General features: G+C 38.7%; 2 protein-coding genes across 2 annotated transcripts in view; one reads left to right on the forward strand and one right to left on the reverse strand.

Annotated features, from left to right (window-relative positions):
* LOC106637063 (uncharacterized) overlaps positions 1 to 15,082 on the forward strand; it is an 80,427-nt gene that overhangs the window by 63,094 nt on the left and 2,251 nt on the right. The window contains 10 exon segments of the mRNA XM_089596100.1: positions 55 to 306; positions 476 to 717; positions 819 to 965; positions 4,713 to 5,023; positions 6,857 to 7,056; positions 7,326 to 7,476; positions 8,177 to 8,396; positions 9,028 to 9,157; positions 10,338 to 10,461; positions 11,610 to 12,049. Of these exon segments, the coding sequence (XP_089452226.1) occupies positions 55 to 306; positions 476 to 717; positions 819 to 965; positions 4,713 to 5,023; positions 6,857 to 7,056; positions 7,326 to 7,476; positions 8,177 to 8,396; positions 9,028 to 9,157; positions 10,338 to 10,461; positions 11,610 to 12,049 (2,217 nt within the window).
* LOC149373718 (electron transfer flavoprotein beta subunit lysine methyltransferase-like) overlaps positions 1 to 15,082 on the reverse strand; it is a 70,065-nt gene that overhangs the window by 48,932 nt on the left and 6,051 nt on the right. The gene's annotated exons all lie outside the window — the stretch shown is intronic.

The following is a 15,082-nucleotide window of genomic DNA, read 5'->3' on the forward strand; positions in this document are numbered from 1 at the left end:
AAAAGGATTAGGTACAAGAAATCTTGAAAATTGAAGAGAACAAAAATCCAACAGTTCCGGAGCTTGACTCTCGGCTACGAAGGTACGAACGGCTCGTCGACGATACAGGCATTCTGGGACGTGCTTCAATACAGGAGGTCGAACTTCTATCCAGGCGAGGGCGATCGTGTGATCAATCTGCTCGAGGAGGTCGAGCAATACCAGTACAACGTGGACGAGCTCGGTGATTTGCGCCACTCGACCGAGGCCCTCATGAGGATTGTCGATAGGATTCTGAGCAACGAGCACTCGATCCTTAGTCAGCAGGTAATCCAGCCCCTCTGTTCCCCGTGTTTTTTTTTTTTTTTTTGCCTCTTTTTTTCTTAATCATCGCGTAATTTGAAGAGCTTAGAAAAAAGATGTACGAAGCACGAGTGAAGATTGAAAATCAAGCAATCATTGCAACGTAAAAAGTGTTTGCTTTCGATGGTTTCAGAAATTAGTGTCATTGAGTCAGCTGGTTCACCGGAATCTTGGATACTGGAGCCAAGACGGTACGGAAAGTAACAAACATTTGTCGCTCGCCGAAGTCGTAGTTGACATTCTTCCGATGAAAGTATACTCCACGTCCACTATCATGTACAGTTTGAAGTTACCCCACGGCAATCAAAAGTAATTTTTATTCTTTTAGCTGTAACTACAATTATTAACTTTGCTATCTGTTTGGAATCCGTCTTCGTTGATTTTACTCGGACTAGCCCTAGTATTTGGTTCCAACTCAGCTATAAACTGTCAAACAATAATTTTCTTTTTCTTCTTCTGTTTACGTGTTACTCAAGTAAATATCCCGATTGGTACAACGAGCGAGTTACGATTCGTCTTTACCACAACCAAGTGCTCAGCAACAACAAAACCATATCCGGCATCGTCGTGGTCTACCGGAATCTGGCGAGATTTTTTCCAGACACGTACATCACGGAACTCGAGTAAGTACCTACTACTGCTACTAGGTAATACCTTTTACGGAATTTTATAATTTTTTGTCCTTTAAATTTAATATAAGTACACGTAAGTACTGATAGTTAAACGAAAACTTTATACAAATGTTACCCACATTAACCATCAGGTTCGTACATGTATGTGGTAAAGAGAAAAAACCTTGACCCTTCTCTGCACCCATACGTATACATATTCGTGAAAAATCCCGTGGAAATAATCAGAACAGCGGGAAAACTGAATAAATGTACTAACGACATGAAGCCAAGATATTTTACCATATGCAACGCAATTAGCTCCAAAGTTTGCCTCGTCTCGTCTCGACATACGATTCGCTCATTCCTAGTAAGTAGTAATGTCTACGTATGGTCAGCCAAGATTTGTGTAATGTTCATTAATTTTGCTAACTATTCGTTAAAGTATTTTTTCAGTAAGGAAAATATTGAAATAGCTCGTAACAATATTAAATTGATTGTCAAACTGAAATAATTTTACATAATTAAATTGAATTATTATCACTCGAAAACTCCCCTATCCGGTCTCAATGGTAAGTAGTAATATCTACGTCTAGTCAGACAAAATTAGTATGGCAGCCACTAATTTTGTAGGGGATGCAGTTAAAAATTAATATTGCTATGTTCAACCATAGATACGAATTGGCTGAAAATTCACTGTGTACACCGTTACACAACCTGTACAATTAATATAGTTGATGATTAAAAGTTCTGTAATCATAATTAGTGATTATGAATATTAATGGAACGAATCACAAATAGTACTTTCAAAAAAAATAAGGTATCCATATAATTTATTAAAATTGAAAAATAATTTTTAAGTCGTAATTGAAAAGTAATTTTAATTGTGACAACAATAAACAGGTGCATACATTGATCAAGGAAGAATAGCGAGAAACCTAAAGGATCCGCTAAACAGACCAATAAAATGTACTAAAAATGGAATAATTGTCTTATCGAGTTTGAGGTGCTCAAGTTTGAAGATATTAGAGCAAAATTATAAAAATATTAATGTACTCGTAATAATTTCCAACTCAAGACAGTCCTTTTAATACATAAATTTTAAAAATAACTTTTGTTTCGTGACATTGATATCAATTTGTCAAAATTATTAAAAAACTAAAGACCCAGATAGATAGTTAATTAACTAATAATTAAAAGTTTATTTGTATGAGAAAATTAAATATGCAATATTGAAATTTCAATAGGGCAAAAAAAGTGTAGTATGATGAAGCATCGTTGTCACACGCTGTCGTAGTTCTACAGGCGATGAGGCAACAGATATTCCGTACGCGTACTTTTTTATACTCTCTCGGCTCGTCGCTCGTTCGATACGAGATGAAGCGGCGTTTGTTGTACCTATGTGTACACGAAAAATCTCGGATGCGCAACGTGACGGCTAACTAATTGGGTGCCGGGTAAAAGGGTGGTTTTTGTTTGTCAATCCATCCCCCTCTGATTTTTTTTTTTTATTCCTTTCATCGCTCTGCCATCATTCTTTTTTTATTATCGCTCCGTAGCAACGTGTAATGATATTGATTTATCGGCACAGTAGCGACTTTTTTTCGGCACTTGCGAAGACGTTCATTCAATTTTGAATTAATGGACTCGTTGACGAAACACCTGCTATTTTACAATTTTTATTTACCTGCGAACATGCCTCTTGCCCTGGGGATTCATACATCCAACTATAAAGGTAGAAATAGAGTCAAACGTAAAGACGTAAAAACAGAACTTGAAATGTGAATAAAATGATCAATATTGAATAGAGTTAAAGATTGGCAAATTAGTGCATGAAATGATAACTATGAGTTTGGCAAATTAAATAGTCCAATGGAGTAGCAGCGTATCCGCACCCGTAACGTGAAGGGGGTAATATTCAAAAATTTAGATGTGACGAGTGTTTGCACCCGAGTATACAGGCATAGATAGATAGTATCAACGTGGGTCTAATCAACGTACACATGCACGGGAGTAATAAAGCTCAGAATGTACGGGTATGGGAGCTTTTTCATGCGTATATACCTACTCCCGATGGTTTGATACTGCTCTTGATGAATTTAAACTTCGTTGATAATGTTTATGCATCCGTAAACCCGCTGCACGTACTGGCTCAAAATTATACTACCCGTTATTTCCCCATAATATACGGGTGCATATACGGGAGACATGTATGACGTATACGTGTACACGTTATTTACTCATTTTCGACTAACCAGCGCCTACAACACACCCGCACGCTCCATCTGACTCAAGGCTAATGTACTAATTAAGATGCATTGAGTTTATTGTAGCAGCCATGGTTTATTCGAGGAAAATTTAATGTGATGGAAGACACCTACATCATCACTCGTCCCAATACTGAATGGCGAGAGGTACAGTATGATACATGATGTTAAACAAAAGTGTTTTGTCTCGTGCTCACGCCGTCAATGAACGAGAGATCATAGATCAAATAAAGGGCGTTTCACGCAAACAAGGACAGGTTAATAAAAATTCAATCAATGGTTCGCTAGCCCGTGAATCAGTGTTATTTCACGACCCTCGCGTGCACACTTTTTTTGGGTCGACTTTTTTTTGTGCGCATATTGAAAAAAAAAAAAAAAAAAAAAAAAAAAACTGTCACTCTGTACCATCCACATGGTCGCTATAGTGTATAGTCGAGAACCAATTACCCTTCCCAGAATTTAATAACGTCACTGTTCACGTCACTCTCCTCGTACTGATGGCTCTCTACATTCCTGATCCAGACAGCCAAAGAGTTTCAAAAATCCACTATCGATTCTGAAATTCACTCCCCAATAGTGCATGAACCGCATCGAACAGAAGACCAAAAAAACGTTTTTTTTTTTTTTTTTTTTGGTACATGATTTATTTAAAGACGTTTTTGGCGCAGAGGACAAAGATCGTTGTACTCATGTATCCAAGAGGAGTAAAAAAATATTGAAGATGCTCAAGAAGTAATGTAAGCGAAACGACGCGATGGTCCTTTGGGATTGTCACTATCAGTCTCCTCAGGGGCCCCGACTTGATGGGTAATCTCTTACACTTACAGAGCGAGGAAAATTGCTTTTTAAAATAAATGAGTATCCCCTTCTTACCTTCAAGCTGAAAGTACTGATAACATTTGCTATTTCTTCTTTTTTCCAATTTCGATTTCATGGAAAAAAATTTTATAGTGATATCGTACAAAAGTAGAAGTTACTCGATTTAATCCATCATAAATTATCAAACCTCCGCATCCCAATAGTTTGTTCAAGTAAAACCATCAGTATAACACGTTTGGAGTACGTAGAAGTGTTCTTGAACATTTAACCAAATCAAGATTTAAAAAAATGAATTTTTGTTTTAAGTAGAAAAATCAATGTATGGTCAGACAAACCTACAAAAAGATTGCCCATATTGAAATAAAAGAGAGTGGAAGTACTTAGTAAAAAGCAGATTTTGTATGCTTGCAAAATTAAACTTTAGTGATTCTTTTATAAAGGAAACACTCTAGCATTCTGTCCATATGTACCACAAGATTAGCTACTTATTCAAGCAGCCAATAACGAGAATCAGTAGTATAAAATCGATTTGGTCAGCCAACATAAAAAAACTCAAATTTTAACTCTAATAACTTTTTTCCATAACTATTTTTACATATTATCCCATTGGTAAATGTAAAACATTCACGTTATGATGACGGATAAATGTTTTATTCACGCCTAATTTACGTTGCAGAGACGGCACGGACCTGGAGTACCGAATAAGCTCGCGGGTGGTGAGCGTGACGACGTCGCACGGAGTCGAAGACCGGAATGACAGGTACGCCATCGAGTTCGAGTTCGGTGGGGCTTATTCCTCAGTTTCTTCCTCTTCCTGGAACGCGAGCTGTGGGTCCCTGAAGCCCGACGGCAACTGGAACCTAGACAGCTGCACCCTGGACGAGAGGCTCGAGCACAAAGACGGAACCTTGCACTGCCTATGCTCTAATCCAGGAACCTTTGCCGCTTTTCTCACAGCTCGTGCCGAGACGGTGAGTTGCGTATTATGTACCTGTGCCTGTTGAACCCAGTTCCATAATTATTGGAAGTATTTGCTACGCATATTGTAGCCTACCATCGGTGCGCTCACCAACGATTTTATACACAAACGTGCCAAATGCAATCAATAATGTTAAGTCCAAGATTCGCGAATCCTCATCATTGGCATAAGGGATAAATTTCTCGATTGATTTCTCGCTCTCGTCCCTTACGTACGTATAGTTTAGCAAACTAATGTTCCCCTCCTCTTTTATACGTCTCACTCTTTAATTTGATTTGGCCGGAGTGTAAACTGCTCTGATTTTGTAACTTATAACCGAAAAAGCTAAGGTATACTTCTTTTTCAGAGTGGGTGTGATTACTGTGGCAATAGACAAACTATTTTTGCGTGGGTATATTTGTCCACTCTCTCTCACTTTCTCGAGTTTACTTTCTTCCTTTTTCACTCTGCGGTATATCAAGTTCCACGACTTTGTGGAACCAACTTTTCTTTTGCACAATGCATGGCTGCTACGCTCCCGTGGGACTGCCACTTTGTGGAGTGGCTAGATTCCTTTGGGCGACGACAAGGTGGAGGAAGAGGGAGAGCTAAAGGCGATAGGAGGAGAATGAGCTCCACTTACACTCGCTCGCGTCCACATAGTGGATTGCGCTTTTATTGCAGTGAACTTGGGAACGATATTGGGAAGGTGAGGGTATAGACGATGATGTGTATTAGAGAATGGGTTAACAAGTTGATGTGATTTTTTTTTTTGCTGTATAGGCGTTTATTTTTCATGCAAATACTTCATAGTACAGGACGGATTCATCAGGGACTTGTCAATTAAGAGCAGACGAAAATACATTGATTGCCTTTCTACGAAATGTAATTTAATTTCATTACTAGTCAAGCTTCATTATGATATTGAAACATCATTTCGCAGTTAAATTAAAAAATCCAATCCCGTATAACATAAAAAAAAGCAAATTTTTGTTTTATAATTCAATTAATTTTTTTTAATTTAATGGATTCTATTTAAAAAAAAAAAAAAAAAGTAAGTACATTTTCGTTTGAAATCACCGCGTACTTCTTTTTTATTATTATTATTATTTTTTAAGTAAAGTTTGAATTCATCATTTTGTATGCCAACTACCACAGGAGAAAATTTCTAATACTTGCAATTTCCGCGAAATCTATAGCCTTGTACGTGCCCTATAGAAATGTAGATGATCTTAAAGTAGAAAGTGCCATAACGAAGCTCCGCATTTCAAGATACGGCTCGGACAGAAAACATGAATGGTTCGAAAGGCAAAGTTAATTCCACGTGGTGATGCCTTGAAATGAGAAAAAAAAAAATTTATAAACATTTAATTTTTTTCACACGCAATGTTTCACGTAGCTGAAAATTTTTTTTTTTTTAACCATCCCATTCGAATGCAGGTGTCTCTCAAAGCTCGCAAATTCGGAAAACGTATCCCCCGAAAAACGCCAGCGCTCAGTTACTAATAAATTGCACTCTCGTCGAGCGAGAGACAGTGCCAAAACGAGCACTAGAGGCGCAAGGGCATTTAATAGATTTGATTGCCAATCACAAATGCTCGTTTGTTTTGCGCGTCAACGACACCCTTTTTGCGACCTGGTGTGAAAAAGGGAGGAAAAAAAATCGAGTTTATACCCGGACAATCGTGCGTGGAAAAACGCCCATTGTCTGGCACACGCACACACCCACTCGTGCCCAAGGGAACAAGGGTATTATACACAGGAAACACGTAAAAATCGTTTTTGAATGCACGTCCCTATTGTTTTATTACGTGTGGGTTCATTTTCCATGTGTTGAATACACCAACAGTCAACGACAAGAGCAAAAAACGACGAGACGAACTTTGTGGTGATCCTCGGGTGTGCCAGCTGTCTGATACAGTGCTGCATCGCCATAATCGTACTGACCGCGTTCTGGTGGCGCAATCGGACGTGGCTCAATTTTCTCAAGATCCAGTGCTGCGGTGCCATTGTAGCCGCCATGGCCACCTTCATTTACGCCGTGCACTACGAGATTTCAGAGGTAAGCTCACACAAAATACTTCTCGCGGAGACTTTTTGCGTTTCATTCAAACGACCCGAAAAATCATTGTTACAGTTTGTAACGATTCAAAATAAGCTTTAGTGTACCTACAATTAGTTAATTAATGTCTCTTTGTCTCGAGGTTTTTGTATGACTCGAATGAGACACTAAGCACAATGAGCGACAGCATACGTTGGTGCGTTTTTACCCCCTTCATTGTTCGACGAGAAAGAGAAAAAAAGAGAGAAAAGAAAATGCAAACATTTCAGGATAACCTGTCCATTGTGGCGATGTGCCTGGAAGCTTTTCTTCTGATTGGCACGTCCTCGCCAATTTCGCAGGCACTAATTATTTACGCCGAGCTCTCGAACATCCATCCGAGTCAACAGCTCCAGCCAACCGTGGTGGCCGTCATAACTGGTATGAATTTCATGAATAAGACATCCAGACCAGACTCGGCGCTTTTTAATAGAAAAGAGATTAAAAAAGTGTACCATCCACGCGGGGGCTGTGTGCTCTTTAATAAATTCAAGCGTACGGAATAACGGCCATTCAGACTATACATCGAGTTGAATAAACAAGTGGATCAACGAATTGATGAATAATTTTTCCTAAATACTGCAGTTTACTCGGGTTACATTTTTTTTTTTTTTTTTTTTTTTTTTTTTTTTTTTTTTTTTTTTTTTTTTTTTTTTTTTTTTTTTTTATGTACCAACTCGCGAACGCGAAAAGTTAAAACTTACAGTTTTACTTTGTCCGCCGTTTGAGACTACTGAAAAGCTGTTTGTACTCACGAAAAATGTCCCCACAAAATTTTTATCGTTTGTATACATTGTATCTATAACAACGTTACATCATACTTGTGCGCAACCATGTATACAGATCTTCTAGATTTCTTACAACTTTTTTTTCCATAACTATCATTGTAAACTTATGGATACGTAATATATAGAGGAAGAAAAACCAATTTAAAGTAAAGTGGCTACAGGTGCTATTAATTTGCATAAATTATCCCTTTTCCCCTTGAAAAGCACATTATATGTCACGCGATCCCATCGTTACTAGCTCCAAGCATGGGTTGATAAAACTTTGTCCATTTTCGTGGATATGCGTACGACAGGCGTGCCTATTTTGGCGCTACTCACGACCGAATTGATGCGGAAAACCGTCGGCTGGAAGCACGAGTCCTGGTGGTTGGTTTTCGGCACCGAAGTCTACAACTTGTTCGTCGTATGTTCGATGACTTTGCTGCTCACCTTTTTGTTGCTATACGTAGCCGTCATTTACAAGACCAAGCCTCTGCTGTACAAATTCACGAAGAAGGACGTTGTTCGGCTGAGGTGAGTTTTTTTTTTTTAATTTGTATACTTGCATGAAATATAAAAATAGCAAATGGTATGGTGATTAATGATGTTGTTGAACTCGTCACAAACAATCTACGTTTGTCATGTCACATCAGATAATATTTGTTCCAAACATTCATTCTCTTGTAAAACAAACACTCTCCTTCATTTTGTATTTTTGTTTGTCTATTATCTTCCACCCTATATACCGATGTACTGGCCTTTCACGCGCAACCTCCCAGTCATGTGTATGACGGTGCTGATCCCCAAAACCCTCCCCATTTCCCATTTTTCCTTACACAATACCCAGAAGTACAAATAAAAAAACCAATATTAGAGAAAAACCTCAACAGCCGGACTCGAGAACAAAGTCGAGCATGAACAAACTCTGAAAAAATTATTGAGTTTACCCAACTGGGATTCAAATCCGTACCTCAATTATCTGAACAAAACGTACTTAGCTAACTGAGGTAAAGCTGCTCCACGGCCATTCATCTCCAATGATAATAATATTATACTCCTATTCAACAATAATAGCGTGAATTATTACTTTAAAAAAAATTGATCAAAGTAAGCGTGGTGTGATCAAATATACCTATACATAATCGATTTTTTTTTTTCCTCCAAGGATAAAAACACTGCATCGTTCGGCGATCGTTATTTTTTCCATGATCGCAATGGAGGTATCCTCGGTATTCTACGTCAACTCCACGGTGGTCATTTATCATTACGTTTTTGCGTTTCAGTCAGCTCTCCTGGTAAGTAATAGTCTTTTCTCCTCCACATTATTTACACTCCAAATATATGTATATATAGCTTACCCAACCGTCCCTACTTCTCTTCCCCTGCCCCGGTTCTCCAATGTAACTTCGCGTACAATCCTGAAAATGATTTATTCCGCGCTCAAGGATAAAAATACAGAGCCCTTTTTAGTACCCAAAGATTGCACGAGCATTAAAATTTTCATTTTGGCATGAATATTCAGCCGGTCCTCTGTCCCTCTTCGATGTACCGCGGTCGTGAATTGAAACTTGGGTACTTTGTTTTTAACGCGCAAAAAAGTGTGTTATTTTTACTCAATGATACCTTTGTGACTTTTTCACCGTCACAAATGAAAAAAAAAAAAAAAAATCAAATCAAATCAAATCAAATCAAAGGGCTGCAAACGTGTAGAAGAGCAGCCACAGATGGCTCGAGGTAATTTTTTTTCGTGAGTGGGTAGACACACATAATTTTACGACGAAATAAACGGTATTGCGTCTCGCGTGAGCTCCAGAGCTGTTTCGCAGTTTTATCTTTATTTACCTCAGAGCCGAGGAGATGAAGATAAAACTTTAGTCCGCGCATACAGGCCAGCGTGTGTATACGTACAAAAACTTGTTCACCAGCGAAAAATAAAGAGTCCATGGGAAGAAAAGCGCCGTCCAAGGGGATGAGTCGAGATTTAGATTAAACAGGGTAGGAGGAGAGATTTCGTTGTTTATCTTGGCCGGGGACTGTTGGGATCTTACGAAGGAAACTCCACTTTGGCCATGAATTTTAATTATTCGCGAGGGATATTTTCGTTGTTTAACTTTGGCCATAGCTGCCGGCGACGACGCTCGTTTTCCCGAAATTTCGAGCTCACGGTCCCAAGTTGCGCTGTTAAAATCCTCAAGTACCGATGATTATACGAGGGAAGCTCGATGAAACGACAATTAAAATCGGTCGGTGTCCTCGTCATCATCAGCAGCAGAGGCTTTCGAAAACTTTTCGCCCTCGCAAAAACATTTTTAGGTACATTGGAGAATGACAACCTGCAATCGACTTATCTCGATTTGCTCCTCCACCGCAACGATTGTTCCCAACGTTTTGTCAATAGCTCAGCGTGTACATGTACATATAGACTCTCTTTTCTTTTCTTTTTTTTTCTTTTTTTTTTTCTTTTTTTTTTACCAGGGACTCATAACTTTGTCGATGTACGTCATTAGCGAGGAAGTGCTAGTGGTCGCTCCGAGTCTTCGAAAATTGAAAAAACACCAGTCGGTGACCGACGACGAGTTTACCTCGGAACAGACTAAAGGTAATGTGTGGGTTTTTATTTATACGGATACGTTTGCGTATGTACATTCGCTTGATTTCATCCTTTTTGTTTTTCGTGCGAATAAATTCGTTTATTTTTATATCACGATGTTGACTATAGGGAGTTTACTTACGAACCTCATCGATTATACGTTTTTATCATTATTTACTTTATGCCTTTACTCTGAAAATTCAGTAATTCCTCGATGTGGTTATATTTATTGACTTATCGATACAACGTTTTAACCTCAACGCCATTCACTGTGTGCTTTTATTCGGAAATTTCAATGGTAATATAAAATATTAAGCTACGCGGCTTTATCCGTAATACTGTAATTTATTAAATGGAAAAAATATTCATCACAATGAAAAATAATTTAAATACTTGTTGGCACATATTTTGGTACATTTTCAAGTAGAATCAAGGAACTATATTTTGTCAATCAAAGTATACATTTTTATCATTAAAAAATTAGGTTGCCACGAAGCGAGAGCCAATGGTTTTCTATAATTAATGTTTTTTTTTTTCTCGTATTCATAGTGGCATGCATGTGTTGGGAGAAATGAAGTTTGTTCCACAAATAAACTCGTTTATGGAAGTATCAACACTGCAGTTCGTATCGAATCTGCCACTGGCAAAACGAGAACCGCTGAATTGGTCCATTTGACTTTTCCACCAACCGCAGCAACTCGTTGTGCTTTAATATATTCTAGTAGTATCGATGGTGGCTGCTGACAAATTTTATATTTATCGATTGGAGCTCACAAATTCTCGTGCAAATAAACTTGCGAATGAATCGGATTTTACTTGGATTCCGATAAAAATTTGGTCGTTTTACCTTTGAAGTTTAATTCATGTCAAAATTTAGTAGCCATTCCGTTAGAAATAAAAATATTCGTTAAAAAAAAAAAAAAAAAACACGTTATTGTCAATTTAACGAAAATGGATGACTAAACGTACGCTTTTCTACTTGAAATAAAAACAAATGGACAAATACAATTGTTTGTACGTTATGTTGAGAGATGAAATTTCAAACTCGAACTCTAGTCGAGGATAAAAAGAAAAACTCCAGCTTATTCTAAAATAATACTGAAAAAAAAAAAAAAAAAAAAATTAATCACAAGGAAAAAAAATTTTAAATACTCCAGTCCACCCCAAGGATCGCGAGTCCGAGCGCGAGGTGTCGTCCTCGTCGTCGGCGGGTTGTGCCCTACCAGCGACTATCCTGCTCACAGGCGTGTGTGAATCCATGGCAGCGTACCCGGAGACCCGAGGAGTGGCCGTTGGCATAGACGCCCGCGAATACGTCAACGAGGCCGCGGCTGGCGCCTACGCCGCGGCGACAAAGCCCCTGCCCGAGATACAGATACACCACGTCGACGACATCCACCTCGACAACAACTACGGGCTGAGTGCACGCGCCAGGGTCCAACTGCCGCCACAGCCGCCGAAAATTTTGCACACGTTGCCGAGGAGGTACGAGGTTCACCACCCCCCACCGCCCCCCGTGCAGTTCGAGCAGCCGGCTTACGTGGTCAGGGGAGCGGGTTTTGCGGCCTTGGAGCCTTACACGACGTTGGAGCATGTGGTAAGGGAAAGAACATTTTTACTCGTACACGCAGTGTGAAAACGAATCAAAGGTTTTTATTTCAATGCATGTTCGGAAGAAATTCACGAATCAATACACTACTACTGTTAGAGACACACGAGGCTGAGGCAGTTTTTTCTCGTCACTAAACAATCCCAAAGGAATTAAATAAAATAACACTTTATCCGTGAAAAAAATTTATATTCCGCAACATATCGTTACAAATTCAATGCTGGCTCAGACCAGCTCAATAGAACCATACATAAAACGAATCACCTTTTAAGTAGAAACAATCCGAGTAGAGTCAGTCTCGTCGTTCAAAGCTAGAAACTCTGAGATCGGGTGGTTGCCGTGTGCACGAAAATTTCAATAACGTCGGCAATGTCTTCTCCGCAATTTTCACTTAAAATTCGCCCCTTTTGTCGCTTCCATGCGTACAGAGATAAATATTTCGAGTCTCGAAAACCGCACAATTTCAAAGTCAGAAGTCGCTCTTCCATGCAGTCAAGACACGCGACGTTGAGAATAAGAGAGTCACGCGCAAAAAAAATGCGAACCAACACGTGAGTACCTAGCCACGGGGCATTAAATTATCGGCTCAACGACGCGATGGATCCACGTACTAGTCGGTCGTAAAGCCAAAAGGATCGGTGCGCGGCTTTTACCACAGTAGAAGCCAATACGGCCTTTAATAATGTCCCCAGAGGAAGAAAGGCATGGAGGAGGAGAAAATTGAGACGTAGATCTTTCTCGATCTCGCAATCTGCAAAAAAATACTCTCCCTCTTTCAATCCTATACCTACACGACTTAGTACCTATGCATAAAGATACAAGTTCTCCAATTTGCATAACGGGATAGATATAGATAAAAATAGAAGACAAAACCTCGCTGTCCTTTTAACAAAGCCACCCAAAGATTAACCAGAATCCAGATGAAGTCACCGGCAGTACTCCAAAACGTAAAAGCGGATGAAAAAATTTGAAGATTACCACGTAAGACCAGTTTAGCTGAGATATTTATTCAAGAAACTAAAAAGATTACAAGGAGCTATTGACGGCAGGATCATTAATTAGCCCTCGTGTACAGTAAAAGACCGTAGAACCTGCTGAATAGAATTTCGGGTGAAAGCATCAGTCACGGGGGATGGAGGGGGAAAAAAACAATTTGGACCAGAACATTTATTTACTCAACAATAACACATCCCGGGTAAGTTTGAAGGAGTGTAATATGGGGGGAGGGGTGTTCGCCGCGCTGCAGCCATCAGGACAAAGTGAGACTCATTTCTCTTGACACCACCCGACGTAACAGCCTCCGCGACTTTGCGCGTCGCGCCAAGGAGATTGAAAAAGTTTTTCCTCGCCTACGACCTAAAAAGATGCGCGGGTGTGTGGCATTGCATACCACATCACGACACTCGGCCGTGCCTGCAGTGACAACTCTAAGAATTTGAGAAATATACACTTACGTATACGTATTGCGGGGAAGAGACGCGAGAGAATAAGCCGCAGACGTCGCACGTGCCTTTCTTTCGTTTTGATAATGGTATCAGGTGAATACTATCTTGACTTACGTATGATTTAGAAAGACTTTTGTGCTCTTTTTCATCGCCATTCGACAAAGAGCGATATGAATATTTTTTGATCAAACGTTTATTTAATTTGATAAAGAAAGTATCGCACAAGAAACAAGTAGTATAACCAAAGATCTGGTCAGACGCTTCAGTAACTCAGATTTGTTCGGACGAATTGGTACCTTCTTGGAGCTTTTTCGAATCAGCACAATATACCTCTTAAGTGGCTATATAATACAATCATCGCCTGAAAAGAATACAGGGGGTACTACTTGACTCATCGCCACAAGAACGAAGGTTCAAGTCGGACATGATATGTAGAAGGGATCAACTCGATTAAACAGACAAAAAAAGGATAAATTCCAATCGTTAGATAAAAAGGGAACATCTGTACAATAGTCACGCGAGAAGTAATGTTTAAAGATGCGAAAATGGTGCAAGATTTGCTGGAATAAATTTGCTTTAAAAAGCTTTGCCTGGGATTCGATGCAAATCGGGTGCATAATTTTACAAACACTCATACGCTTTGATACCAAACAATTGACCCCTTCAATGTTGGTTAGTTGGAATTGGCTACTTTTTTACGTTGTGGAACTAAATATTGTGCATTATACATTTCAGCATTCATTTTTTATTGGAATCGAAACAGATTCGGTATGATATTTCTAGAGTCACTTGTAATTTTGAGTGCTAATGCAGCTATGAGACGGCGTTTATCATGAAAGCGATGTAATTTTAATGCCGCAGTTTCACAGGGGGCTACAAAAAAAAGTTTACTCTTTTCCTGAAAAAAGTGGCCAAATTTTCATTTCATTGCACCAGATGTTCGTCACCGAAAGAACTTTTTTACCAAAAATTTACTAAAATTAGCCCTCTATTCTCAAGCACGCGAAAATATTATTTTACAAATATAACTACACGTGCGAAAAAAATTGGATGGTTTCAAAAAATAGTACAAAAATGTTTAAGTTTTCCGCTGATTTATTAAAACACTTGTTTCAATTTTAATCGAGAGCAAGTAAAACATGAATATTTGGTTTTGTTTAAATGAAAGCTCTGGAATAAAACGTGATTGGAAAATTAAATTAAACATTATGTTTATTGAACAGGCAGTCGAGTCAAAAAATGATTTTTAATTCAAATTTAAATTATAAAAACAATGACGTTTTCTGTCTTTAAATTTTCCAAAGGCTTCACTCGAGCTTTCATACAAACAAAATAATACACCACATATCTCAACTGATAGCTGTAAGTGCAAAATAAAACCGTGTTTTTGTCTTGAAAAAAGTGTTTGCAAGGACACTACGTATCCTGTATTGCGGATGACGCGGAAGAGTTACGGAATGACTTTTACATGATTAATGCGAAACCACATAAATTTGCTGCTTTTCACAACTTGTAGCCTTTACTTTTTTCTTATTATCGTAAAGTAAAAAAAAAAGCAGAATATATATATATATAT

Source organism: Copidosoma floridanum, unplaced genomic scaffold, assembly GCF_036245765.1.
Source record: "Copidosoma floridanum isolate Cflo_tuat_1 unplaced genomic scaffold, Cflo_Japanese_pri ptg000029l, whole genome shotgun sequence".
Lineage (NCBI taxonomy): Eukaryota > Metazoa > Arthropoda > Insecta > Hymenoptera > Encyrtidae > Copidosoma > Copidosoma floridanum.